The sequence below is a fragment of the Daphnia carinata genome, chromosome 7 (assembly GCF_022539665.2).
Source record: "Daphnia carinata strain CSIRO-1 chromosome 7, CSIRO_AGI_Dcar_HiC_V3, whole genome shotgun sequence".
Taxonomy (NCBI): domain Eukaryota; kingdom Metazoa; phylum Arthropoda; class Branchiopoda; order Diplostraca; family Daphniidae; genus Daphnia; species Daphnia carinata.
In genome coordinates, this window is record NC_081337.1 from 3,745,405 (window position 1) to 3,769,714 (window position 24,310).

The 24,310-nt window shown below is 39.6% G+C and overlaps 10 protein-coding genes across 19 annotated transcripts in view; 5 read left to right on the top strand and 5 right to left on the bottom strand.

Annotated features, from left to right (window-relative positions):
- LOC130694405 (cytochrome c-2) overlaps positions 1-15,549 on the top strand; it is an 83,434-nt gene extending 67,885 nt beyond the window's left edge. For 2 of the 3 annotated variants that reach the window (XM_057517486.1, XM_057517485.1), the window contains exons 2-3: positions 15,005-15,045; positions 15,133-15,549. In XM_057517486.1, coding sequence (XP_057373469.1) covers positions 15,007-15,045; positions 15,133-15,420 — 327 coding nt within the window. In that variant the 5' untranslated portion in view covers positions 15,005-15,006 and the 3' untranslated portion in view covers positions 15,421-15,549. Of the gene's footprint in view, positions 1-14,513; positions 14,575-14,968; positions 15,046-15,132 lie in introns of those variants that run through there. The other variant, XM_057517484.2, reaches the window with a different exon arrangement.
- Positions 1-24,310, top strand: part of LOC130694392 (ras-related protein Ral-a-like) — a 52,729-nt gene that overhangs the window by 27,530 nt on the left and 889 nt on the right. Inside the window, exons 2-4 of one of the 2 annotated variants that reach the window (XM_057517468.2) lie at positions 22,189-22,590; positions 23,717-23,925; positions 24,023-24,197. In XM_057517468.2, the coding sequence (XP_057373451.1) occupies positions 22,480-22,590; positions 23,717-23,925; positions 24,023-24,197 (495 nt within the window). In that variant the 5' untranslated portion in view covers positions 22,189-22,479. Of the gene's footprint in view, positions 1-22,034; positions 22,591-23,716; positions 23,926-24,022; positions 24,198-24,310 lie in introns of those variants that run through there. The other variant, XM_057517467.2, reaches the window with a different exon arrangement.
- LOC132087706 (probable ATP-dependent RNA helicase DDX28) lies at positions 31-1,913 on the bottom strand. The gene is made up of 3 exons (XM_057517456.2): positions 1,658-1,913; positions 1,535-1,593; positions 31-1,470 (listed from the first exon to the last, which is right to left on the bottom strand). Exons 1-3 carry the CDS (start codon positions 1,832-1,834, stop codon positions 84-86), a joined length of 1,623 nt encoding a protein of 540 aa, XP_057373439.1. The 5' UTR covers positions 1,835-1,913; the 3' UTR covers positions 31-83.
- Positions 2,308-3,100, bottom strand: LOC130694406 (enhancer of rudimentary homolog). Its single transcript, XM_057517487.2, has 3 exons — positions 2,956-3,100; positions 2,655-2,863; positions 2,308-2,417 (listed from the first exon to the last, which is right to left on the bottom strand). Exons 1-3 carry the CDS (start codon positions 2,956-2,958, stop codon positions 2,318-2,320), a joined length of 312 nt encoding a protein of 103 aa, XP_057373470.1. The 5' UTR covers positions 2,959-3,100; the 3' UTR covers positions 2,308-2,317.
- Positions 3,347-4,377, top strand: LOC130694397 (transmembrane protein 267-like). Its single transcript, XM_057517476.2, has 2 exons — positions 3,347-3,861; positions 3,917-4,377. Exons 1-2 carry the CDS (start codon positions 3,529-3,531, stop codon positions 4,253-4,255), a joined length of 672 nt encoding a protein of 223 aa, XP_057373459.1. The 5' UTR covers positions 3,347-3,528; the 3' UTR covers positions 4,256-4,377.
- LOC130694398 (peroxiredoxin-6-like) lies at positions 4,610-13,018 on the top strand. Of its 2 annotated transcripts, XM_059496147.1 has the most exons (6): positions 4,610-4,717; positions 4,781-4,904; positions 4,970-5,338; positions 5,408-5,480; positions 5,545-5,686; positions 13,006-13,018. In XM_059496147.1, exons 2-5 carry the CDS (start codon positions 4,819-4,821, stop codon positions 5,680-5,682), a joined length of 666 nt encoding a protein of 221 aa, XP_059352130.1. In that variant the 5' UTR covers positions 4,610-4,717; positions 4,781-4,818; the 3' UTR covers positions 5,683-5,686; positions 13,006-13,018. The 2 variants fall into 2 exon arrangements, with proteins under 2 accessions (XP_059352130.1, XP_057373460.1); XM_057517477.1 differs by lacking the exon at positions 13,006-13,018 and having other exon boundaries at positions 5,545-5,829.
- Positions 6,210-7,821, top strand: LOC130694395 (uncharacterized). Of its 2 annotated transcripts, none has more exons than XM_057517472.1 (7): positions 6,210-6,363; positions 6,562-6,655; positions 6,751-6,787; positions 6,863-6,931; positions 7,001-7,190; positions 7,269-7,433; positions 7,492-7,821. In XM_057517472.1, the coding sequence occupies exons 1-7, from the start codon at positions 6,306-6,308 to the stop codon at positions 7,638-7,640; spliced, it is 762 nt and encodes a 253-aa protein (XP_057373455.1). In that variant the 5' UTR covers positions 6,210-6,305; the 3' UTR covers positions 7,641-7,821. The 2 variants fall into 2 exon arrangements, with proteins under 2 accessions (XP_057373455.1, XP_057373456.1); XM_057517473.1 differs by having other exon boundaries at positions 7,521-7,821.
- Positions 7,709-10,679, bottom strand: LOC130694411 (ATP-dependent zinc metalloprotease YME1L-like). Of its 4 annotated transcripts, none has more exons than XM_059496144.1 (12): positions 10,575-10,679; positions 10,382-10,513; positions 9,970-10,312; positions 9,864-9,904; positions 9,674-9,803; positions 9,526-9,620; positions 9,054-9,450; positions 8,765-8,997; positions 8,487-8,684; positions 8,231-8,413; positions 8,010-8,171; positions 7,709-7,941 (listed from the first exon to the last, which is right to left on the bottom strand). In XM_059496144.1, the coding sequence occupies exons 1-12, from the start codon at positions 10,602-10,604 to the stop codon at positions 7,804-7,806; spliced, it is 2,082 nt and encodes a 693-aa protein (XP_059352127.1). In that variant the 5' UTR covers positions 10,605-10,679; the 3' UTR covers positions 7,709-7,803. The 4 variants fall into 4 exon arrangements, with proteins under 4 accessions (XP_059352127.1, XP_059352126.1, XP_059352125.1 ...); XM_059496143.1 differs by having other exon boundaries at positions 9,674-9,799; positions 9,860-9,904; XM_059496142.1 differs by having other exon boundaries at positions 9,864-9,913.
- Positions 11,086-14,229, bottom strand: LOC130694379 (PAS domain-containing serine/threonine-protein kinase-like). Of its 2 annotated transcripts, XM_057517446.1 has the most exons (10): positions 14,158-14,212; positions 14,025-14,088; positions 13,649-13,964; positions 13,427-13,591; positions 13,092-13,367; positions 12,767-13,030; positions 12,463-12,702; positions 12,309-12,401; positions 11,662-12,184; positions 11,086-11,606 (listed from the first exon to the last, which is right to left on the bottom strand). In XM_057517446.1, the coding sequence occupies exons 2-10, from the start codon at positions 14,063-14,065 to the stop codon at positions 11,122-11,124; spliced, it is 2,403 nt and encodes an 800-aa protein (XP_057373429.1). In that variant the 5' UTR covers positions 14,066-14,088; positions 14,158-14,212; the 3' UTR covers positions 11,086-11,121. The 2 variants fall into 2 exon arrangements, with proteins under 2 accessions (XP_057373429.1, XP_057373428.1); XM_057517445.2 differs by having other exon boundaries at positions 14,025-14,229.
- Positions 15,582-20,641, bottom strand: LOC130694408 (DNA-directed RNA polymerase I subunit RPA2-like). The gene is given in 16 exon segments (XM_057517490.2): positions 15,582-15,797; positions 16,055-16,219; positions 16,294-16,421; positions 16,486-16,606; positions 16,666-16,827; positions 16,893-17,031; positions 17,094-17,203; positions 17,257-17,394; positions 17,454-17,630; positions 17,698-18,207; positions 18,278-18,480; positions 18,536-18,649; positions 18,709-19,001; positions 19,069-19,601; positions 19,666-19,995; positions 20,065-20,641. Coding segments are annotated over 16 exon segments (3,447 nt in total). The 5' UTR covers positions 20,173-20,641.

Genomic DNA, 24,310 nt, shown 5'->3' on the forward strand with positions numbered 1-24,310 from the left:
AACCGATCCAAATACAAGAGGAAAACTACAAAAAAAAAACCACGATTTATTTATAGAGTTCAGTTCTACTGTAAGACGTTTAATCAATTCAACAAAACCCTCTGTTCATGTTTTTTCAACACTTGGTTGGTGATTAGGCGCTTGATATTAGCGTTGACGTTTGGCAATTCGTCATTATGGGTTCTGCGGGCTGCATATTCTATTTTCTGTACGAGGTCCGCTTCCGTCGGGTGGCACACGAAGGTGGTAATAATTCCTGTGGCCTGATGACCTACACGTCCGATTCGGCCACATCGATGAATATAGTCGCTGATGTTTGTTGGAACATCGTAATTGATGACTTGATGGGCACTCGTTGTGTCTAGACCACGCGAAACGACGTCCGTACAACTGAGCACCAACTGTCGACCAGAACGAAATTCTTCGAAACGACCATTCCGGAGATGTTCGGCCATGTTACCGTTGAGGTTTACGCAAGAAACGCCATTTTCATTCAGGAACATTGACACCCAATCACAACGATCAGATCTGTTGCTGAAGACGATCACTGGCAGTTTACGAGAAACGTCTTTTTTCACTAATTCCAAAAGGCGGGTCGGCTTGTCAAGATGAGAAAGCCGCATGAATTTTTGAGGAACATGGGGTTGGAGGCGATGCAGATTTTCGGTAGTAAGTTTGGTAAAACTGCCATATGGAATAACCTGTGACAGAATTTCTTCAGCGCTACGAGGTACCGTGGCGCTCACCATTATCGTCTGTACACCTTGGATAACCCCGGTAGGGCGTGTAGATTGGAGAGGTAGTTTGCGAAGAAAGTAAGTAAGTTTTTCGTTAAAAGAATCATCCAGCAGAGTATCTGCTTCGTCCAGCACAAGATGTTTCAGCTGGTCCAGGCGAAAAATGCGGTTGGTCGTCAGTTTGCTGATAGCACCAAACGTGGCAAACAGAATGTCAACTTCCTGGTAATCGGCATTTAGCATATCTCTCTTTAATCGTCCTCCAGTGACGCATTTTGATTTGATTGGTAGATTTGTCACTAGGGACTCGCCAACATTACTTATCTGTTCGCATAGCTCGCGGCCAGGGGTAATTACAAGCGCTAAAGGTGCATTTAGCGATTGATCTAATGGCTCATCGGCAACACTATTCGAACTTTTGTAATCGAGTATGTTTTGAATGATTGGGGCTAGATAACTTATTGTCTTTCCACTGCCTGTTTCAGCAGCTATTAGTGAGTTTTCCCCTCTAAGAACTGCTTTTGTTGCCAGTTTTTGGATAAGGGTAGGCTTAGTACATCCCATAGCAGTAAGATTTTCAATTAAGGGTTCATTTAAATCCAGTAAGCTAAAATCACACTCTTCATTTCGTAGTATGGAAGGGTTTGGTCCTTGGCTGTTTATAGCAAAGTAATCTCCATTTGCTTCCCGATGGCCCCAAGTTCTTGATGCCAAAGGTACTTTGTCAAATTTCCTACACACAAAATTATAGTGAAAGTTAATGGATCCTATTAAACACACAAGAAACATTTGTATACCCATAGGATTGCCCTGAGTAATGGTTCAGTTTTGTATTTTTGCAGGAAACTATGCATACCTGGGGGAGGAAAAGCTACCATGTTAAAACCACACAGCTGAAATTACAAAAGTTGTTTACTGACTTTTGTATTGCCTTGATGGGATGCCTTTAATCTATCCTGTTCTTGCTTTTTGTTCAGATCTTTGGTCAATTTCTTTTGCCATTTGAATGGAATTGTGACAACAGGCTTTGAAACTGTTGACAGAAAACGATTACCCTGAAATAATCTCAGCGTCTTCGTAAACATAAATGCTTCCATCACTGTGTGTGCGTTCGGTGGTGAACAAATAACGATTTTATTTGTAATTATAATCGTGTGAGTGGCGTTCACATGCTTATTCCACAGCAAAGTTACGACTGCCGACAGGATCAGCTGATATTAACGTATTTGCGCCAGCTAACTAGATGGCGTCCCCCATGCCCGGCGTTTTGATTCATTACGAAAACAATATCTTAAGACAGAAACAATTAAGAGTTTACTATGCCAAAAAAAAAAAAAAAAAAATACGACAAAGCAAGCAGTTAAAGAAAACGAAGTTTTTGATGATCTATTGCTGGAATATGCATTTTACCTAAAAAGTATTTAAAGATTTCGGGTGGTCCAGAATCAACTGACACATTTACACAATCTAAGATTGATGTTTTACCTGTCAAAGACACATTTTATTAAACGTCATACATTTCAGGGTGAAGAGAAAAACACAAGTATGAATGAAATGAAAACAGGATGAAAAGTATCCATTTATGGAGCTTTAGCTGCTTGGCGCCTCAACAGAATGTAGATTTTTTCTTTGATCCAGTCCTTGTTGTAAGGAGCATAAGTATTGCTGATCTTTTGGTACCTATGAAAACAAAACCAGAAATTATAAAGCATAGTCTTTACACCTATCAAAGTGGGCTACTGAGTTTCAATGTTGTCACATTAGAAAAAAAAATTAATAAAACATTAACAACAATAAAAAAAATTAAAAAATAAAACTAAAACACATAGAATTTTAAAAAATCATAAAAATACATTGACAAGCTAAAAAATTATTTGCTCAACAACAAAATTCATACATAAACATGAATGCCCTTACACTAGGCAGGAGAGATCGGTCAACTGATCAATGAAATCAAACAGTTGACTGATGTCGTATGTAATGCTTGGAGTGTTGGGATTCAGTCTCTTCAAATGTTCTTCATAAATCTTGCAAACTCCTTCCATACATTCGTTTACCGACTCATAGTCGGAATATGTTCTCGTCTCCGGCTTGGGTCCGGGTTGGACTAGCAAGATTGTATGAGACTAAAATTGTAGGGTTAAAAGAACAAGCTCATCAAGTTCGGCCAAGGCACAATTTCAACAAAACAACATGTTTCAATATGATAATAACTTACCATCTTTAAAAAGAGCGTTATTTCGATTTGTATTCAAGTTTGTTTGTGCTCAATACACTTACGACGAAGATTTTTTTTCGGAGAAGCTATCGTTACAATGTTGCAAAACTTCAAAACAAGATGACATGCGCTTGACGGGTTTTACTTTTTTTCAGTTTTAACCTGGTGCTATCTATAGAAAATATGACTTCTTTTTCCGGTTTTCAGTGACATTCACACAATTTTTGTAATTAGATCAACTTTTATTTCACAAAATCACTTTTTGAAAATTTAGAAATCCGACAGTGAAATATGGCAACTTTCGTAGAGGCAAACAGATAAAACTGAAAAAAAAAAAAAAATAGAAGAAAAATAAATAAACCAGAAGAAAATTTTAATATTTTTGTCAGAAAATAACAATTAATAATCAGTCACGAGCTAACTGTGTCATTAAATTCCTACAGTTTTTTTTATTTGTTCGAATTACTTTCCCACAGTCTGTGAGGTCTTATTGTTGGTCATACATAATTGACTTGAATATCATGTGAAAACTTGCTGAACTAATTGTACCGATATCGCGAATCTCGAAGTGTAATGACAGAGAGTAAAAGGATGTGGGAACTATGGTCGCTTGATTACCTGAAGACAAAACTAGACGTTAAAAGCACCATAAACCTTTTCCTAATTCCTGTCATAGCTCTAACTGGCGATACAGCTATTGGTTACATATATCATTACGAATCCTTAATTTTAAATTGCTTTGTTGATAGTGCAACTCATTTCATGATAGCATCATTTTCGTGGAACTATGTGGGAAACTTATCCATTAATAAAAGGTCCCACATGTTTGCTGTTTTTATGTGTGGCCTGCTTGCTTCCCTAATTGATATAGATCATTTTATAGCAGTAGGGACCATGGATCTCCAAGTAAATGTAAAAATATAAAACAGAACTACATTTTACTAAACAAGTTTCTTTACAGGTAGCCACAAGATTACTTCACAGACCATTATTGCATTGCACAACTGTGCTTTCAGCTGTTGCTGTTCTATTAGCATTGCTTTCTATCAAAATCCATTCCATCCCTTATCTGAAACTATCTTTGATAATAACAACTGCAGTCTGGACACACCACTGGAGGGATGGATATCGGCGCGGAATTTGGATTTGTCCAATCGGTTCTACTCCACCGTATGGGTACGTCCTGTACCTCGTCGGTCTCATAGCTCTGCCTTTGGGTTTACACTTTATATTGCGGTTTACCAGTGAACTAGTCCAAAAAGCCAAGAATCAAGACCTACAGCAAGTTTACTTAATATAATATTGCTATTGCCCCTAATTAATCCTGTTCTGCCGTTAATAGTACAATTGTTTCCTTTTCATTGTAAAAACTGTACAAACAGAGTCACATAACTTGTTTCTAATAGAATTTTTGAAAGGCAATTCACTGTTCAATATACGTCTTCCCTAGATACCATTTAGGAATGTGCAACTCATTTTCCACAAAAACGAATATCGATTTCTTTCGAATTTCGAATTACTATATTCTATATTTTGTTGTTGATTAAGAAAGCAAAAGCAAGACTGGTAAACGATTTGAAGAATAGGATTAAATTCGTACAGAATAAGAATGACTTAATTAAAGCTGAAAATAATATAGGCAACCTTGCGAATTCGTTGATAGCAAGTCAAATATGTTTTGATTATTCATTACGTATTATCAGACGTTGGTTGTTGACGCACATACAACGTTTGTTCGCCCTCTAAATCGCCTGATATTCAAGTACGTAACAGAAATATAAGTATTACACATTCATTATTTGTTTTGGCTTTAAAACTTGTCTAGAATAAAGAGAACCTCGTAAGCCGTTTGGTTATCAAAAAATGATTAAGCTGGGTGACGTTTTTCCTGACTTCAAGGCCGAAACCTCTCGAGGACCGATTCAGTTCCATGAATGGCTGGGAGATTCGTAACCACATAATATCAATTGAATCTTATCATATTTACAAAAGATTAAATCACTTTTCTGAATAGCTGGGGACTCCTATTTTCCCATCCTGCTGATTTTACACCTGTGTGTACCACAGAACTCGGAAGAGTTGCTCAGCTTCAGGGAAAATTTGAAGAAAAAAATGTTAAGCTGATAGCACTTTCCTGTGATGGAGTTGATACCCATCGAAAATGGATTGAAGATATTAAAGCATATTCCAAAATAGAAAAATTTGCTTACCCAATTATAGCGGATGAGAAAAGGGAACTAGCTCATCTACTTGGAATGATCGATCCTGATGAGAAGGATGCTGCTGGAATACCCTTAACTTGCCGAGCAGTATTCTTTATTGGGCCAGACAAGAAACTGAAGTTGTCGCTGCTTTATCCAGCAACAACAGGGCGCAATTTTGAGTAAATCAGCACAGTTGTTCTATCCTTACTTTAATAGCATGTTTTAAAATATTGGGCATTTTCTTGAAGTGAAATTTTACGGGCAATCGACTCCGTCCAGCTAACAGCCAGATATAGAGTTGCTACCCCGGCGGACTGGCAAGTACGTAGAGTCATATTTTGTTTCCTCCCTAATGCAATTGTTTTAAATAAAAAAATTTTAATAGCACGGGACATACTGCATGGTATTACCAACAGTGGGAGACGACGAGTTAGAAACATTGTTTCCTAAAGGAGTGGAAAAGCTAGCCATGCCATCTGGAAAAGACTACCTACGTATGACACCTTGCCCTGAGAAAGAATGAGACACTGGCTTTATGGACTATCACTGGTGGTTTAACTCTAAATTTCCACCGTTTATCTTTTTTACCCTATGCAAAAAAAATTTGCAGTTCCGTTGTACCAAACAAATAAAATCGCGAATATTCGCAGTAATTCGCATTTTTCTACTATACTCCTATTTATGTTTTTGGATGTGTTACCGCATTCGATTGAAATAGAAAATCAAAGGGCAGTTACAGAATTAATACCGCGGAAGTATTGATATAGTATGCAGGGAATTCCCATCAAAAGCTTCAATTTTTGTTGCCAATTGGGATAGGCATTTCAGGGCTACAGACGGGGGCTTTCGTGGTGAAAAATGTTTCACCCCGAACCAGAGATGAAGCAACCAAGCCCTTCTCCTCTGCCTCGAACCCAATCAAATTTTTTTGGTTTTAGGCTATCGAGGCAGTCTCATACCGATTGGCTGAGGCCCCGACCCTGTTTTTGTTAGATTATAATTTTCTAGCGCAGCCACTCGGTCAACTTTAGTTGTTTGGGGTGTTCTCTTCCCTCTTTTCGGAAACTTCTGAAGAAAGCTCCATAAGTTGACTTGCTAAGTTTGTATTATTAATGCACGTTGGTTGCCCACTTGTTTTGAACTGTGATGGATTCTCCAGATGAAATCAAAACTCCAGATTTAAAGGCCTGCATGAATTTCAAATGTAATGGTGATGGGTAAACGCGATATAATTAGAGAATGAGTGTCATTGTAACTAGTTCAGGTTCCCAGGCGATCCGTCGAAGTCTACTTTCTAAGTCTACTCCTTTTACGTTCAAAATTCACAGATGTATCTAGCTGTTGGCATATCAAAATATTTTGTAGTAAAAAACTGCTCATACAAGTTTCATCTTGATTATAGGGACAGATGATTTAACTTTACAGTTTATCTTATATCGTCATGAACGTCGTCAAATGTTTACCAAGAAACGCAATACATCGCGTCACGGCTGGCAGTTAGTGAACTTTTCCCAATTACTGCCATAACAAGAATTTAGAAAGATTCAAATCTGATGTGCTTTAAAAATTATTCACCTGTTGAACTTTTCAGGTTGATTCTGAGAGATATGGGTCTAGCAGCATATGTAGTAAGACTTTTTCCTCTGAATGTGTTGGTGATAATAGTTCCTTTCAATCTAAAACTTCTTTTCTGTGTTGTTAAGACTCCATATCAAGCACAGAAGAAATGGAACAATCTTTGGTCAAAATATAAGCTAGCTAAAAGAGCTCAGGTTATAGAATTGGATTCTGTAACTATTAAAAGTGTGTTTAATAAGTAACCCAATGGTTTTCCAACATAGGCTGAAGGACCTTCGGAAGAAGATCCCAATGGAGCATGGCCTTTCTTTACTGTGTTAGATGCAATTGCAACTGGAAAGACGGTTGCAATTACAAGCCCCGAAGTTGCATTTCAAGTGGAATCTAGTGAACCTAGAGAAGAACCTACTGACAATGCAATACATGTCAATGTCAATGCCATTCAAGTGAATGGTGATTAGTTTAAACTAATAACAGTACCAATTGGTACTGTTTTGCAGACAAATATCTGTAAATATTTTTTTTTCGTAGAGGGACCACCATCAAAGAAATCCAAGCATGATCCAGGAATGTCACATACCATTAATCCAATTCAATGGGATGGAGAACCTGAAGATCATAAACAGCAAGTCATTGAACTTTTGCAGGCAAATCTTCAGCAGCTAGATGAAGTGAGACAATCCATTGAAACACAGGGTAATCTCTATCTTTTAATAGCCTAATTTCCTAAAATAATCAAAAACCAAAATTTTAGGTCAAGCAATTGTTTCTATGCTCTCACAGTTAATTGGCGTAATCTCGTGTGGTAATAAGCCTATGCCCACCAACTCAGGATCTAGCCGGATAGATGAAGCCATTACGGCCACAATACGGGAAATAGGGATTCCTCAGGAAAACACGTAACATTTGTTATCTTCGCAATCAACTACTTAACGTTAATATGCAAAATTACATTTATTGTCCACATACCCTTCATTTGGCTATCGTCGAGTGTATTTCTCGCAAGAAATGATTTTAAAGAACTGTTTTTGTTATCAGCTAGAAGTTGGGTCCAAACGTAAATAAATCAGAAGTTTTTCTTTGATGTCAGTATTGATTTGACATCGTCAGCATCCAAAGTTTCGTACTTCAACAATGCTTCCGCTAGCATTTTATGTTCCTCCTTGTGTTCTTTCAGAATAGCTTTTGCTCTGTCATAGGACTCCTTTGGAACGAAATTTGGTTAAATTGGCTAGGATTATTTTATTTTTTTAATATTAGTAAATTTAATACCTGAAGAATCCGTTTAATTTCGGAATCAATCAGTTCAGCTGTTTGTGGACTAAGGTCGTTCACGACGACTAAAGAACCATTGTTTTGTTCAATGGTGCGGAATCCAACCTTTTCGGACATACCCCACTCTTTCACCATGTGCATAGCAATCGATGTGGCTTGCTAAACACCAAAAGAGGATTATAACTGTTCGGAAAGTAGTAAACACCATTTTAGTTTACTTTAAGATCACTTGATGCACCAGATGTGATTTTTTCGTGACCGAAAATAAGTTCCTCAGCTGCTCTCCCTCCCATGGCTACATCCATCATCGCTAGTAACTGAGATCGGGTCACGTGATATCGTTCCTTTTCAGGGATGTATGCGGTATGTCCTAGAGAAGGACCTCTTGGTATGATCGTTACCTGTTGTGTTTAAGCAATTTCCATGGTTTATTTTAATTTGAAATTTGATTCGGCTAAGAGGTGGAGAACTTACTTTATGTAATGGATGGGCGTCTTGCGTATAATGAGCCACGATCGTGTGGCCTCCTTCGTGGTACGCGGTAATCAAATTTGCTTCTTCATCTGGGATTCTTGACTTCCTTTCCGGACCCATAAGAACTTTATCTCTAGCTTGTTCAAGATATTTTGTTGTGACGGCGGGAACTCCGTCGATTGCACCACGTACCGCGGCCTATTGTGAAATTTATAACAACTATTAAAAACGTCTGGTAAACTAGAGACGTCACTGGTGTCTATTTTGGATGCAATAACCTGGTTCACGAGATTTTCAATATCGGCTCCCGTGAATCCTGTAGTGCCGCGAGCCAACAATTCGACATCAACATCGTCGGCTAACTTGACCTTACTCAAATAGTGTTGAAGAATTTCTTTTCGACCAGCAAAGTCTGGAACAGGTACTTGAACTTCGACATCAAATCTTCCGGGGCGCAGAAGAGCCTTGTCTAAATCGTCACGGCGGTTTGTCGCTCCAAGAACAATTACACCTGTAAAAAAAATGTCTTCAGTCTCAAATTAACGTTATGCAATTCAGAACACTAACCCTCGTTTTGATGAAAACCATCCATTTCAGCTAAAAGCTGGTTGATTGTTTGATTTGCATATGGATGTAGGACGGAGTTTGATCTCTTAGCTCCAACCGAGTCTATTTCGTCAATAAAAATGACGCACGGAGCACGCATTTTTGCTGCCTTAAAAAGATCTCTCACGCGGCGTGCACCTTGTCCCACTAATATTTCATCAAATTCTGGACCAGCAGCATGAAAGTAGGGAACTCCAGCTTCTCCTGCAACCGCTCGGGCGAGTAGTGTTTTACCCGTTCCTGGCGGTCCGACTAGCAAAACACCTTTGGGTAACTTGCCTCCAAGTGCAGAGAATTTTTCTGGATTTTTAAGGAATTCAACAATTTCCTTTAGCTCCTGTTTAGCTTCCTCGACACCCTATGAAAATTATAATTGTTTTTAATAATTACAAAATCAGCATTCAAAGTTTTACACTGTATACTGTTTACTTACTTTGACATCATCAAAAGTAACATTGATTTCTTCTGGAGCTACTTCACTTCCATTTCCGACTGACACTCTAAATACTGAACTCCCGCCGAAAGTGCCTAGTAAACAGAATTAGTGATAGTGATTTGGATGAACTTGAGACTAATTTTACCCATAAATGTGAAAAGAATTGCTGCAAATATAAGCACACTCAAGATGTACTGGGTCACTTTTAGGGCTCGCATGGCTCTGCTAGGATTTTTCTTCGGATCCGCCGCTAGGTAACCTTCAGCAAATGCTATCTAATACAGAAATATAACTGATTTACAATCCGGAAAGGATTTTGAAGTTGCAGAACCTGCCTTTAAACGTGCTTGTTCTTCAGGTGCCAATTTTTCACTTCCTAAAAGCGCTATTGGTGGGGAACATGTTAAGATGATTAAATTAAGTTATTTGACATTTTCAAACCTTTTATATCTCTAGCTGTCATGTCATGGACATTTCCCAAAGCAAGACGTTTGACATCACCACCTTGAAGTTTTGATCTTAAACGTTCGGTTACTGATGTGTTCTGAATATTTACGTCACCACTTCTGTAGGTTTTAAAGGTCCGAATTTGGAAAGGTAGAGTTAAGGAGTGATAACACACATTTTCTCGGTAGCCTTGTTTGTTTTCTAAAAAGGTGTTGGCAGATACATAACTCTGTGAGAAGGAAGCAGGTCTTGCTCTACACTGTTGATACACTGGAGATATTTGTTCAAGTAGATGATTAACATCTTGATGTGACAGATCAGCAAAAACATTGGAAACCTATGTTAAATTTAAAATGCCCATAATGTACTCCAAAACACCAATTTCTCAAATACTAGTAAAACATACTGGGGTAAGACTATCGGCATGAACACAGTTTGATTCAGACGGATCGGAATTCTTAGATTTGGTGAAAACCCTTGCTGAAGGAACCTTTTGCCGACTTCCAAATGCTCCGAATATTTGCGATAAAGGTAGGAGCTATGAAAATGATCGCTATATATCAATAAAAATTTTAAGACAAATATGAAAAATATACTACCTGATTCTGCAAACACGTTAGGGACATCATGATGATTACGTATCCCTACAGATTTTTACTAAACACCCTGACGAACGCGACACCTGGTGGTACGTATTCAAAGTGCTGCCAATTGCACAAGCTGCATCATTAGTTACGCAATATTGGTGCTCTGAGATGTTAACAATAGATCTTTTTAAATATTATGTTACAATGTAGCACAGCAGTGATAGATAGTACACTCAACGATATACAGCAGTCGGTGGAAATGAACGCGGTTATATGACTCAATGATAAGGCGCTTGAAGATGGATGTGTTTGAGTACCCAAGTTTGGTCCCTGGTAGGAGTCTTTCATCATGCTAGGTTTCCGCTGTTCCGCGGCATGTCACATTGTCGGATATGGATTACAAACTGCTATAGCGCCAATATCACGAAGTTTAGCAATAAGATTGTAGATAACCTAATTAAAGCAAGTATTCCACGTCAGAAGGTACGTGTGTATCCACACGACATATTCGATATTAAATTAATTTGTCATTGAAAAATTTCGCACGGTGTATTACTTGTTAATCCGCATGGTTAGATATTTCGTTGAAAATCAGCTCAGACGCTTGAAAATGTACACTTTCGTCAGGAATATCAAAAGAAGAATGATCGAGGCTTTTCTTCGCAGGATCACTAGCTTTTCTATAAGGGGTAGATGTAGCCAGCGTGATGACGGGGCCTTCGTCAAGAATATAACGCGAGTTCTGAAACTCGACGCAAGATCGATTGAGATCACAAATATCGTAGAAGTCGTAATTATCTAAAAATACTGTTTGGTTCAGCCATTTACTTTGCAATGCATCTCGCAAACTGAATCGATCTTCTATTGATCGGTTCATCATTCCCTTCAAGAGGTACTTCAGATCCGCAGAAGCTGAATCAGAGAATTCGAGTTCATTTTTTAAAATTTCTTCGATGCCAGAAAAGGGATTGCGCCCAAAAACCAGAACATAAATTGTTACTCCAATAGCCCAGACCTCTAGTTCTGGTCCCCGATAGGGGTTTCCTGTGAAAATCGCGCAATTATTTGAGGTACAAAAATTTAATAAATATTATTTTACCTCTTAACACTTCCGGACTACAATATTCAAAGGTGCCACAGAAGGCTTTGAATGGTTTATCTGTTAGGTATGTAGCAGACCCAAAATCGATCAGCTTAGCGTGAAATCTATCGTCCAATACAACATTTTCATCTTTGATGTCTCGATGGAGAATGCCATGCGAATGGAGATAATCAACAGCTTCTATCAACTGCTTAGATATGTTGGCTCCAAGAGGTTCAGGAACACCATTGGTTTTCTCAATAAACTCAAACAAGTCCATTCCAAAACCATGCTTCTCCATAACTAATTGGAAGTAAAAATCATTTTCGTAGAAATCAATCATGTTGACGATGTGATCATGCTGGATGCGATTCAAAATGTAGATCTCGTTTGGAAGGCGGTGCCCGTCGTCCGTTGAAATCCAACTGTCATTATACACTTTGGATTTTTTTATGAATTTTGTCACAACTAACTTGGTATCCATGAGTCCATATGCCAAATAAACACAGCCGAAACCTCCACTGCCAATTTGCTTCACGACCTGACAAACGAATAAAAAAACGAAGTGATAAAAATAAAATACAAAATATAATATAATCAAATAATAGGAAGTAACATTTCCTGTAAATCTTGCGAGTGAAACGCTATTTGGGAATCTTATTTACCTGATAATTCTTTAAGTAGTCTCCACTACACATATCTTCTTTGTAAATGCTACTCTCCTTGCTCTCAAGGTGGCAATCGGATTTTGAAGAATCCTTCAGACCGACGAAAAATATAAGCAATAATCACAAATGCCGAAAAAAAATCGTACCGTACTCTTTCAGGCTGAATGACACTAAAATTTCTGCTTTTAGATAGCTCTGAGGCACCCATTACTGACTTTCCGCTGTTCAATGAGGAGGCTATGGCCATCCAAACTTGATATATATCCATACCTTCAAGTGGGCCGTTGACAAAGTAAGACACAGGTATAAAAGAACCGTTTTCATGGTGAACTTCACTGTTAAAATGACCGCATTGTGCGTTTGCAAAGTTAAGTAAAATGTAGCTGAGTTCCTATGGTAAATAAATAATGTGATTGTGGATATTACGTTCCTTATTTGCTATTAAATATTTCTACTTTTCCAACAAGTTCTTCTCGAGTATATCCTAGAGCGAGCTGGACGAAAATGGAGTTGCAATCAATAATACAACCTTCTTTAGTAATAAGCAACATCCCGCTCATATTCGTGAAAACCCAGAGTGTGGCAGAGTAACAGGGTAGTAAAGAAGTAGTTTCCGATAGACTGGCAACACTATCTGCTTCGTAATGATCTAGCCGCAGCGTGAGAGGGAAACTCTGCTTCGATTCGTTAGAACCTGTTGTTTTCTGAATTTTTTTCTCCTGCGAATTTAAGAACGATAACGAAATACGTTGAATAATATTTACAACTGTACAAACACACTTGGTCCAAATTATCAGAAGAAGTAGGCCAAATGATATTGGGGATCCACTTGATGATATTATGTCCAACAAAATCTTCTTCGCTACAGTGGAAAAGGGAAGCCGCTGTTTCATCGGCTGCCATTATCAATCCAAATTCGTCTAGGAGAAGATAGGACACTACTCGTTGCACTGGTTCAATGACAGCAACGTACAAACTATTGCCAGCATTGTCCTCAGTATTTGTTAACCAACAAGATACAGCTACTTTAGAACCATCTTTGCACTTGAGTTCAATCTAGTACAAAAAATGTGTCATTAAAAATCCTATTTATCGACGGCGTAGCATTAATTTACCACTTTTCCATTAAAGATAATAACTTCTCCTTTTTCATCAAAGATCATGTCAGTTAGAGCTAACTGTGATTTCTCTCTGATTACAAGGTCTTTAAATTTGATTGCAAGCAGTTCTTCAGATGAATATCCCAACATTTTGCAGGCAATTGTGTTTGTAACAATAATCTGATGACCAGAATGATTATGGAAAATTCAAAAGTTAGTAGTGAATTTTGGGATTACTTGAGATGTTTTTCCATCAATGGTGAGAACTCCTTTGTGAGGATTTGGATTGAAGATGGCATCTTCATTAAAATGTGAAATGTTCAGAGTATCTTCTAGATGGGATTGGTTTTCTCGCTGTAGAGAACTTTGTGTAGCTTGAGTACTGAAACTAATACTGTTCATGTCATCTGTGTTAAGCAGCGCTTTGCTGAGTTGTACTTTGGAAACTGATTTTAGTTTCCTTGTCAGTCTTGGAAAGCTTTGGTTGATTTCAAGTGAGCAATTTGCTGTTGGGGTAAGCCCGAGATCTTTAGCTCGAAGTAGTCTTCCATTCCTTGAAAACAAAAATATTACAATGAAGAACATACAGAGGTACGGGAACTGTAGGACAAACCGTAGAAGATCAATTGGTGAATCCATGTATCGTTTCTCCATTTTCAAGATAAATGGGTGTCAAACTAAAAAATTAAATTAACTTTGTTCAAATGGGATCGGAATATGATAACACTAGATTAATAAATAGATACAGTGAAATTATATTGTCACATTCACCGATGAGAATCGTTTTTGACGTTTTCGATCTTTTTGACTTTGAAATGCATGCAACGCTGCCAGAGTATTACAAAGAAGTCGAGAAAGGTGATCGAAATATCAATTATGAAATCAAATTTAAGCATCAACATAATATATACTTTTTAGGATTAATCGAAAATGTAAAGCATTTTTTCATACGTACTAAAAAAGGAACGGGGTTAATTATTAGATTGACTCTTAATCTAATAAATGAGGATTTCAGATATCGTTCATAACTAACCCGATAGTTATTTTCTTTTTACGTATTTCCGCCAGAGTTCCGTTGTGGGTTCAACGGATCCAGCCGCCCAGTAGAATCGATCGAATCGTTCTCTTTGGCGACTCGTGGTGCGTGATCACAGCCTTCTCTGGTTAGTTCTGAGTTTTTTTTTTTTTTGCCGAAAAAGCGTTAAAGTTTAGATTTTACAGTGTCTTACAAGAAATTCGTGTAGCTTGATGTTGCCCATAATATCTTTCGCTTAAAACTACCTTTTAGTAAGGGGTTTTTAACTTAATTAATTCTTAAGCAAGTAAAGGGCCTATATTCCCCTACATCCCTTATAAGACCTTGTAAAGGTAGAATGTTGCAACATATGGGAGGTGGGGAATTCCTTTGGTGCTATCGTGTTGAGACTTCTTACGGTTAAGAAAAAGTTCTCGTTACGCTTAAGAAAATGGTAATTTTGTCGAGGCTGCTACTCTGGGAACTTCGCTTGCCGTGAAATTACGTAATTCCAAATAATTAGATTCTTTATTTCAATTTAGGTTCCATTGAAATCCCAACATATACCTTCTAAATCGAAATGGGTATTCCAGCTGGTGATGTCGAGAAAGGCAAGAAGGTATGGTATTTTGTATTATAATAATAATAAAAGTGCAATAATTCTTTACAATTACATTTCCTAATTAACCTCTTATTATTTATTCAGTTGTTTGTTCAGAGGTGTGCCCAGTGCCACACAGTGGAGGCTGGAGGCAAGCACAAGACTGGCCCGAACTTGAATGGTCTTTTTGGTCGCAAAACTGGCCAGGCTGCAGGATATGTCTACACAGATGCTAACAAATCTAAAGGCATTACCTGGAATCATGACACACTGTTCGAGTACTTGCTGGATCCCAAAAAGTATATCCCTGGTACCAAAATGGTGTTTGCTGGTTTGAAGAAACCAAACGAGCGTGCTGACCTCATTGCCTACCTGGAGGATGCCACCAAGTAATCACTGAAAAGATCACTACCTTCATAGGCAAACAATTTTTAGAACCAAATCAACCTGCATTCTGTGTAACAATGTTTTAAATGATACATTGAATAAAGTGTAGAAAAAAATACAAACACAAAAAAATGGAATCCAAAATTTAAATTTATTTTGTGAAACTTTCATACACTTGCAGGTTTCATGCAGACTCTTAAGTTAACCGAGCCCATTTCAGCGATCATATACTTGTAAACCGCAGGTACCATGATTTCTTCGATTTTTCCTCCATCTGGACAAATGTTACATTTCAGTAAAACGTTGCGGGAATGATAGTTCCCTCGCCTTGTACTTGAAGTAAGCGGTGGTAGGAAAATTCCACAAACTCGACATACATCCATCTGAAATGAACATGAAAAGCAACTATAAGCCACACCCATATCACATGTTAAAACTAGATATTTCCGGAACTTTTCAGAACTGGCTTCGGTCCAGTCACGTGCACCCAGTATATATTTAGCCCAAAAGCAATAAGACGCTTTCTACATAACTTAAATGATATCATTAATTCTGTTCAGTAAACATAACTGTTATGATTCTAAAATTTCAATATTGACCATACTAAAAATGTGTTAATTGATAAAAAAATAATACGTACCGTTGATTGATCAGAACAATTGAATAATCGATCATATAGCAGGTATAAAGCTCCGTGAGAGACCAACCCATCGCGTTCCATTTCACCAAAACGGACACCTCCACCCCGTTTACGACCCTTAATGGGTTGGCTTGTTACGTGATCCACTGCTCCCACGCTTCGGACCTAAACACAATTGCACCTCGAACTAGTATTGGAAATTACCTGAATATGTTAAGCAAAACAACACCCATACACACCTGGAATTTGTCAGAAACCATGTGACGAAGACGCTGATAATGGACAACGCCAAAGAAAATGTCGGCTTCCATTTCTCTTCCGTCGATTCCACTGTACAATTTCTCCGTTCCGTAGTAGTTGTAGCCAGCTTAATAAATTTTGAAAAAATTAGTTAATTACTTTATAGCAAAATTAAATTCGAAACAGATTACCTTCCTCCAATAACTTTCCATGATAATCGATGGCAGTATTTTCTTCGGAAAAACGGAAAGGAGTTGCATCATGGACGATTCCATGTACAGCGGCAGACTTACCGGCCATACACTCGATCATCTTTGTCGAAAACATTTAAATGAGAGGTGGAAGTAAGGAGAAGTATTCAACATGTTTACCATGGCAATTGTCATTCTCGATGGAAAGCCGTGAGGATTGAAGACGATGTCGGGTACTAAACCACTTTCTGTGAAGGGTAAATCTTCGCTTAACCACTGTTGACTGCAAATACCCTTTTGACCAGCTCGACTAGCAAACTTGTCACCAATTTGAGGGTTACGCTACAGGCAGATCGAAAGTCAGTTTAAAACAATATTGTAACGATTATTTTTTCCTGCAATCTCACTGGGATGCGAAAGCAAATGGTAGCTTTGTTCATTCCTGGTTGCCCATCGGATCCGATGAGGAAGACGTTTTCAACGTACATTGGCTCATTGCCTTTGTAGCGCTTTACAACATACTTTCCCGTCTCCAATACGAAGTAACTATTTTGAAACATTGAATTTAGATGTTAACTTTTGACTCGTTTACTTCCCAGCAAACCTACCAGTAATAGGGATCATTTTCCTGTAGGTGCGTCCCTGGGTAAGGTAATCCGTCTGCATCGAGAAACTGCTGCAATGCCGGCTCCGCTGGATTGCGTTGAAAATATCGGACCTATAGTCATGTAATCAAATGCTGTTTTAAAAAACAGAAACAAAGAAAAAGACATAAAAACACCCACCTGAGCAGCCGATTTCTCAGCATTCTTTCAAATCGATAACTTCGGATTTATAAACTTGTCCATGAGCAAAGCCGCGCTGAAGCGATCCTCGATTGATGACCATGGCGTCTTCCATGTCGTAACCCTGGGTATAGCATTCAAATTATGCAAAATTACCCGAAAACTGAAAAGAGAAACGTATACGGTGTAAGAAATAACAGCAACAATTGCATTGGTTCCCATAGCAAAGTCATCCATGTTGATTCGATCCCAATGCGCTGGCCTCAAAAAAGGTGTCGTGGGTGTCTGAAGCCGGTACAGTTTGCTGTTTGTTTGATTACGCCAATTGTGTACTGGAGTACCCATTGTTTGCTTACCCATCTGTATCAAGACAATAGCATTACAAAATAAATACGCGAAAGGACAGTGTAAACATGCTATTGCCCACCTGACACTGGTACATGTTACGAGGGCTCTGGTTAAAATCCGGCAAAGGGATGAGCGAGGCCAAATTGCTAAGGAAGCTCGTTTCGCTTAGCTCTCGGTGGGTGGTAATGCCTTCGTGATGTTCTTCATCCGTGATGCATATATTCAAGTAGACTTGCTCAAATGTACCAACTAATTCGACAGCTCCAGCAGCAATATTGTAAACGGGACGCATCATACGGGCAGGGGCAGCGAAAATGAAAATACCCGGATACTGGCCATTCCGAGTGCGGGGTACGAAAGCGATCTCCAAGGTGTTAGGTACCTGCTCTCCGCGCACTTTCAGCATCCGTAATTTGTCTACAAAGCGCGAAGCACACTTGTCAGAAACCCGACCTACAATGCGACCTTCTAACATAACAACAAAGCAGGTCGCAAAATCATTGTCGATCTTTGTTTCGCTCACGGGCGTCATTCCAAGTTCAGCAAATAGTTCCGGTAACTTGGACGTATCAGGAGCCTTGTTTACCACCTATTCGAAATAACAGAGGGATAGGAAGGATGGATCGTCAACGGTAGGAGCCAGAAAAGCAGAATCTTACGTGGCAAGTTGAAGTCAAGTGATTGAGAAGGCCACAAGGCGAGCCGTCAGGGGTATGAACGGGGCAAAGGAAACCCCAAGCGTCTGGCTTTAACTGTCGCACTTCAGAGCTTCTTGAGGTCATGAAAGAGGCTCCTCGATGAATGGCGCGAAAATGGGACATATAACGCATACGATTGATATTTTCGGCGATAATACTCAAACCTACGTGGAATGAATGGTTAACTGAGTGAAACCGTTTTTAAATAATTGTGAATACCAGAAGTTTGCTGCAGTCCCAAATCAGCACTGCTAGGTAAGTTTCCGGTAGCAAAAACATTCTCAAAGGAGGAATCCAACTTGCTACATCTTCCCAACAAAGAACCCATTTCGCCTATAATTTGAATTACGTAAATTATGAAGAAGAACGTAATCTTAAGATATTTAGTTTACTTTGATTGAATGTAAAGTTTTTAACCGCCCGTTGTCTCTTCAATATAATATACTTCAATACATTCAACCATGCACCCAATCGATCTTTGAGCAACTGTAAATACACGTGTCCGGCTAAAGTGACTTCTTGCATCATCACTGGATCCATCCCTTCCTGGGCACATTTTCCTTGCGCGAAGGCGAATAATTTGCGTGTCATAAACACAAGTAAATGGAATTTATCTACGTCGTTCGACAAATGAATAGCCACGGAGTTGTTTAGAAGGACCTGGCAGACTTCTTCGTCAGTATACCTAAATAATGTGTCTGCATTAGATGTTTTTACGTTTGACAATTAATGCGTTAAAAATAAAGGTTTACCAGTTCGGCAATTCATGCATTTTGAGACGAAAATTGCGTCCAATATAATCCCGTACTTGAGTTCGTGAATAAAGTCCTTCTTGCTGCAGCTGTCGAAGCATGAAGGAAATTCGATCCTTGTAATATAGGTCTTGCCCCATACTTTGCGTAAGCTGTTCGTAAATGTAGGAATCGGGACAATCAATGAGGGCTTTCATAATCAAAACAATCGGAAAGACGTAGATGGCTTTTCGGAAAGAAAACATCAACTTCATAGTGCCGTTGGACAAGTAGTGCAGCACATTGTTTGTAGATGTGAAATCCTCCTTGACGGAGCGTAAATAGACACCCTTATCCGTAAAAAGTTTTCCGCGCCCTTTCCAAATGTCACGTTGCACTGCTATTGGGTAATTCTTGCGCGTTGCTGTCAACATGCGCAGAATGCGCTCGTGGCCCTTAACAATGAAATAGCCACCCCATTCTTGCTCATGTTCACCTTTTTCAACCATCTCTTTGGGACTGGCACCTGCTAGATTACAGATGTCGGAGCCCACCTAATTACAACAGGAAACAAATATGTTAATAAAATATTGATAATGAACAGTTTTGATTACATACCATTATTGGAATTTCTCCCAAACATCTTTCAAATGGAATTTGTGCTTTATTGTTGATAGCCCACCCAACTTTCACCATTAGCTTTCCCTTGTAAGTTGTATGTCTTAATCGACATTCCTTGGGATACACAGCACTGATTTTAGGTGCAGGAGTTACAGATTCACTAACTTCTGGTTTTTGAATGCTGATGCCGTTAATCTTAAGCTTGATCTTCTGGCCATTTTTCAATTCAAATTCTACTGGTAGCATATCATTCGCGGCTTTTCTTAGTCCTCCATGGAACAAAAAGTTGAATGATTCCACCATTGGCTCACCCAACGTCCTAAGATACTGAAATAATGGTTGATTGTGACATGTTATGTAGCCTAAACATTTTTGGCTTATAAAAAAAAAACTTACTAAGTTTGGTTTCTCCGGAGGAACACCAAACTTGGGGTTTTCGGTATATTTTAAACAGGGCTCCACTGCTTTCCACGTGTGCGAGAAGTCCATTTTTCCCTCTTGCATGACTGTTTTACCATCAGCCAAGCATGTGGTCTAGTAGCAGTCTAGCAGACGATATGCGAATGCGATTGTTGGTACGGTAAAACATTGTTGTAGACCCACTACTAAATTTATGGCATTAATCCTGCAAGAGATCTCTCCCCTGTGAGAGAATTGTGAGTGGGGAGTTGTCGATGACGGTCGTGCTCTGACAGTTAGCTTGCGTCTGCTTCTTCTTTTCCCCAGAAAGCCGTGGCCCAATTAACTTCACCTCTTTAACTCTGTTGGTAAGTCAAGCAGTGTGTGTCGAACCTTTTTTTTCCCTCGCTATTTCCGTCCTATAGTTCCCAGCATGCTGGAGAAGAAGAGATGTGTTCTAGCCCACTTTGTCAGCTTGTTGAGAAAAGTATTATAGTGTGGGAGAGTTACGTTGTTTCATCGTACTGACAGTTGGTACCATTACGAATTCATGTGGCTTATTGCTTGGCCTATATGACACATGAAGTGTAGGAAGTGCTTTCTTATGTTCTTGTTTTCATCTTAACCACTGTCAACAACTGCAGACTATCATCTCCTGTCTCGTCTTTTGGTGTCTGATAAGCAAGGCCACCAAGTATTCCATGTCGACACACCCACAAATTGCAACACAACTATCAGAAGCAGACTATGCAATTTTGTGGGTGTGTGTTGCTTCACTACGAGGAAGTTAGAAAGGAAGCAAAACAAGTCAACTGATAGGAATTTTTTAAAAAACTTTTGCATAACTTTTTTGTAAGCATCATAATAAAGTTGACACTTAGGTGGAAATGTGACCCTCTGCCGTCCCTATGAACACGCGTGGTGTACACCAGAGACGCGAAACAATCGGAGCAGAGCAGATGGTTAAATAGCGAAGCTGGAGGGTAGAGAAAGGTGTACTGACGAGGGGAGGGTCGCCTCCCAAACGTACGTTTGTAACGGTGACGAACGAGTCACGCCGACTTGCGCGCCTCGGGGCGCTCCAGTCGACCAAGCACCTTTAGGCACGCACGATTCCGCTCTTAATTGTCACCCATTCTAACGGCTTCATGAGTCTCAACCATTGCTTGGTTATCTCGTCAAAAAAAACCCCGCCAAACTCTCCATTTAAACTGCATAATGAGTTAATCGGATGATGAACGTTTTGTTGCTATAATGACCGCAATTATTCAATACTCAACTATCGCAAATCATCACGGAGTTCAAAAAGGTCGAAGTTCCCTGATGATGTCGGGCTTTCTCACGAACATGTGTAGGGAGAACTTTCTCTTTTAGTTGAAAATTTGTTTCAGAGCCTATGCGAACCCTGGCCTAATAGTGACCTTTTCTGTACGTTCACAGGCCATCACCTTCCTTTTTTTTCGTGCTACAGGGAAAAAAAAAGGACTTCCGCTCTTACCGCGTTGCGTGTGAGAAACAAAGAAGGAAAAACAAGGTATTTTCGTTATGGCGTCGTTTGCCAGAAGGACATTGACCTGTTTAGTCTTTGATGCGTCCACATTTTTTTATTTTATTATTATTATTTGTTTGTTTTGTTTTTTTTTCGTGAAAATTTAGACCATCGTTTCTCTTTTGTTAGACATGCCGTGTGCTGCGAAACGAGTTTGGTTTTTTTTTTTTTTATTCTTTCCTTGTACAATCGCTGCTGTTGTTGGTTTAGAAATTGTCGTTAAGATCGATAGGCGTTCGTAATCCTGCGTCAATTAGCTGGGCTATGGATGTCATAATGGGCAAGTCTCGCCGCAACATGTGAAAGCTTGGGAGGCCGCTCCGGGCGGGTTAGATTGTTTGCAGTAAAAGGAAGAAGGGGAGGAGCTCGGCCTGAAACTAGAAGACTTCAAACGCAAACTGTAAGGCTAAGATTTTGTCAGTGTGTCCGCCGACACCGCCCTGTACACTCACGTTTGTTTTGTTTAATGTGAATTGTGCAAAAGAATGCGCGTTAAAATGAGAGAGAATTGGAACTCCATTCGTCTTGCAGTGACCAAATGGCCTAACTCTATTCGTCTTTCAATTGCCCAGGCCATCGAAGAGCGCCGACTCGAAGCAGAAGATCCGAATCATTCCAAAATCTTTACCTTCGCCTGGCCATCAGCATCTTCGTCCAGTAATCGCAGTAGCACGACCAGGAGCAAAGCTGGTCGTCCAGTCACATCGTCTAGCAACAACCAGGCCAGCAGCAGAGCAAGGTGTACGTTCCGGCGCTATTGGACTCAGCTCCAGCGTTTGCTGTTCGACGAAGAGTCTCTGCCGCCCTCGCCGTCACTTGCCAGAAGGTCAAACAAGACTTCGGTCGTCCAGCAACAACAAAAGATGGCTTCTAAAACGGCCAAAGCTGCTCAGCCTGTTGTCCACAAAGTCATCATGGTGGGCAGCGGTGGTGTTGGCAAATCGGCTCTGACCCTGCAGTTCATGTACGACGAGGTAAGCGATCCATTTCTTTAAAAAAAAATTTTCCATCTCAATCACATCGCAATTAGAGTTGGGCTCCCGACAGCATCGTTCAGACGCAGATGGTTGGCGAGCCATTTTCTGCTAAATGTATAGAGTGCGTGCAGCTCGTAAAAAAAGAGGCTCCATCGTTAAGAAATGGAGAAGCTAACCGTAAAACGACTGTTCCGCAACATCTGCGTGAACATTGTCTACATCGGCCGAACCATAAAATCATAGCAATTGTCTTTGGCCCGGTTTGTTTTGGAACCTAAGAAAAAACAAAGGCACTGCAATTTGAGGGGGAGAGAGAAAAGCAGCAAAAACCCATTGAGGTCGTCGGAATTTTGTGGTGGAGTGAATCGGCGTGATTTTCTCGTTTCGATTAACGATCGTAGATAACACGACCCGTTTTCGTGATTTTTCCGAGAAAGTCTTGATGCGGGCGGGTCATTTTGATTGTATTCTCTTTGCAATCCATCAAAATAACGTTCGCCGTCGTACTCATCGTGATCGATGGGAAATCGAGTGAAGAAAAATAGAGAGTTTTCTACCTCCCCTTTGGTTTTTCATTGTTTTTCTTTTAATCGGATCCGGACGGGTCCGGTAAGATTGCTTCAGCCCACCCGCTTCCTGTCATCGCTTGAGAGGCCAAGCGAGTGTTTGGTCGCTCGACCGATATCGAAAAACCGGTCACCAAAACAACCGCACTTACATTCTTCTTGCTTTTTTTTTGTCTTTGCTTTATCTTGTCTTTTTTTTTTTTTTTTTGTATGTGTCTCGTTTTTTTTTTTTTTTTTTGTTCTTAATTTAAACGAGGGAAAGGCTACAAGAGCAACGGTATCCCGCCCCTTTTTTTTTGTGTGTTCTGTCTAATTTTTTTTTCCTGGATTTAACTACCGCGTGAAAAGTGCATTAACACGCACACGAAAACAAGTAAAAACGTAGGGAATAGTTTCGCGTGTCTTTTGTTCCGATTTTTTTTTTTTTTTTTTTACCGTATGACGATGGGAAAACATGATTGGGTTGCTGCTGAAAAATCACGCACGCTCACGTTTTTCTTCATTCTTCGAATTTCGTTCGGTTTTTTTCCACCCGACTCCCCCTTTCGGCCGAATAGTTTGTGGAAGACTACGAACCCACAAAAGCCGATTCGTACAGAAAGAAGGTGATGCTGGACGGCGAGGAGGTTCAGATCGACATACTGGACACGGCTGGACAAGAGGATTACGCCGCCATTCGTGACAATTATTTCCGCAGCGGCGAAGGTTTCCTCTGCGTCTTTTCCATCACGGACGACGACAGCTTTCAAGCCACGCAAGAATTCAGGTGACATTCTAAATTCTGAGCTTCTTTCTCGATTGGTTACAAGGTTGTTTCATCTGCTTCGAAAGTCTAATTTGAGTTCGAATTTCCAAAAAAAAAGGGAACAAATTTTACGAGTTAAAAATGACGAAAACATCTCGTTCCTGTTGGTCGGTAATAAATGCGACCTCGGCGAACGGAGAAAGGTGTCGCTGGAAGAAGCTCAAAATCGCGCTCAGCAATGGGGAGTGCCTTATATCGAGACTTCGGCCAAAACCAGAGAACACGTTGATAAGGTATGTTGTTATTTTCTCTCCTAGCTTCTTTGCAAAGACCGAACCTTTAAAAAAAAAAAAAACAGGAATTAATAGCCAATCCCATTTTTTTTTTTCGTTTCAAAAAATGTTGT

What these genes read in the sequence shown, in the direction of transcription:
- LOC132087706 (XM_057517456.2), bottom strand. Translation starts at nt 1,834, where the DNA reads ATGGAAGCATTTATGTTTACGAAGACGCTGAGATTATTTCAGGGTAAT. An exon ending in CCCATCAAGGCAATACAAAA is followed by an intron (nt 1,594 to 1,657) that starts GTCAGTAAACAA and finishes TTCCTCCCCCAG; the next exon opens with GTATGCATAGTTTCCTGCAA. An exon ending in TACTCAGGGCAATCCTATGG is followed by an intron (nt 1,471 to 1,534) that starts GTATACAAATGT and finishes TTTTGTGTGTAG; the next exon opens with GAAATTTGACAAAGTACCTT.
- LOC130694406 (XM_057517487.2), bottom strand. An exon ending in ACCGATCTCTCCTGCCTAGT is followed by an intron (nt 2,418 to 2,654) that starts GTAAGGGCATTC and finishes TTGTTTTCATAG; the next exon opens with GTACCAAAAGATCAGCAATA.
- LOC130694397 (XM_057517476.2), top strand. Translation starts at nt 3,529, where the DNA reads ATGACAGAGAGTAAAAGGATGTGGGAACTATGGTCGCTTGATTACCTG. An exon ending in TAGGGACCATGGATCTCCAA is followed by an intron (nt 3,862 to 3,916) that starts GTAAATGTAAAA and finishes GTTTCTTTACAG; the next exon opens with GTAGCCACAAGATTACTTCA.
- LOC130694398 (XM_059496147.1), top strand. Translation starts at nt 4,819, where the DNA reads ATGATTAAGCTGGGTGACGTTTTTCCTGACTTCAAGGCCGAAACCTCT. An exon ending in CATGAATGGCTGGGAGATTC is followed by an intron (nt 4,905 to 4,969) that starts GTAACCACATAA and finishes TTTTCTGAATAG; the next exon opens with CTGGGGACTCCTATTTTCCC. An exon ending in ACAACAGGGCGCAATTTTGA is followed by an intron (nt 5,339 to 5,407) that starts GTAAATCAGCAC and finishes ATTTTCTTGAAG; the next exon opens with TGAAATTTTACGGGCAATCG.
- LOC130694395 (XM_057517472.1), top strand. Translation starts at nt 6,306, where the DNA reads ATGGATTCTCCAGATGAAATCAAAACTCCAGATTTAAAGGCCTGCATG. An exon ending in TGGGTCTAGCAGCATATGTA is followed by an intron (nt 6,788 to 6,862) that starts GTAAGACTTTTT and finishes TGTGTTGTTAAG; the next exon opens with ACTCCATATCAAGCACAGAA. An exon ending in ACAATCCATTGAAACACAGG is followed by an intron (nt 7,434 to 7,491) that starts GTAATCTCTATC and finishes CCAAAATTTTAG; the next exon opens with GTCAAGCAATTGTTTCTATG.
- LOC130694411 (XM_059496142.1), bottom strand. Translation starts at nt 10,604, where the DNA reads ATGATGTCCCTAACGTGTTTGCAGAATCAG. An exon ending in GACAGCTAGAGATATAAAAG is followed by an intron (nt 9,914 to 9,969) that starts GTTTGAAAATGT and finishes CCCCACCAATAG; the next exon opens with CGCTTTTAGGAAGTGAAAAA. An exon ending in TTACTTTTGATGATGTCAAA is followed by an intron (nt 9,451 to 9,525) that starts GTAAGTAAACAG and finishes TAATTTTCATAG; the next exon opens with GGTGTCGAGGAAGCTAAACA.
- LOC130694379 (XM_057517445.2), bottom strand. Translation starts at nt 14,065, where the DNA reads ATGGAGAAACGATACATGGATTCACCAATTGATCTTCTACG. An exon ending in TTATCTTTAATGGAAAAGTG is followed by an intron (nt 13,368 to 13,426) that starts GTAAATTAATGC and finishes TTTTTGTACTAG; the next exon opens with ATTGAACTCAAGTGCAAAGA. An exon ending in GAGAAGAACTTGTTGGAAAA is followed by an intron (nt 12,703 to 12,766) that starts GTAGAAATATTT and finishes TATTTACCATAG; the next exon opens with GAACTCAGCTACATTTTACT.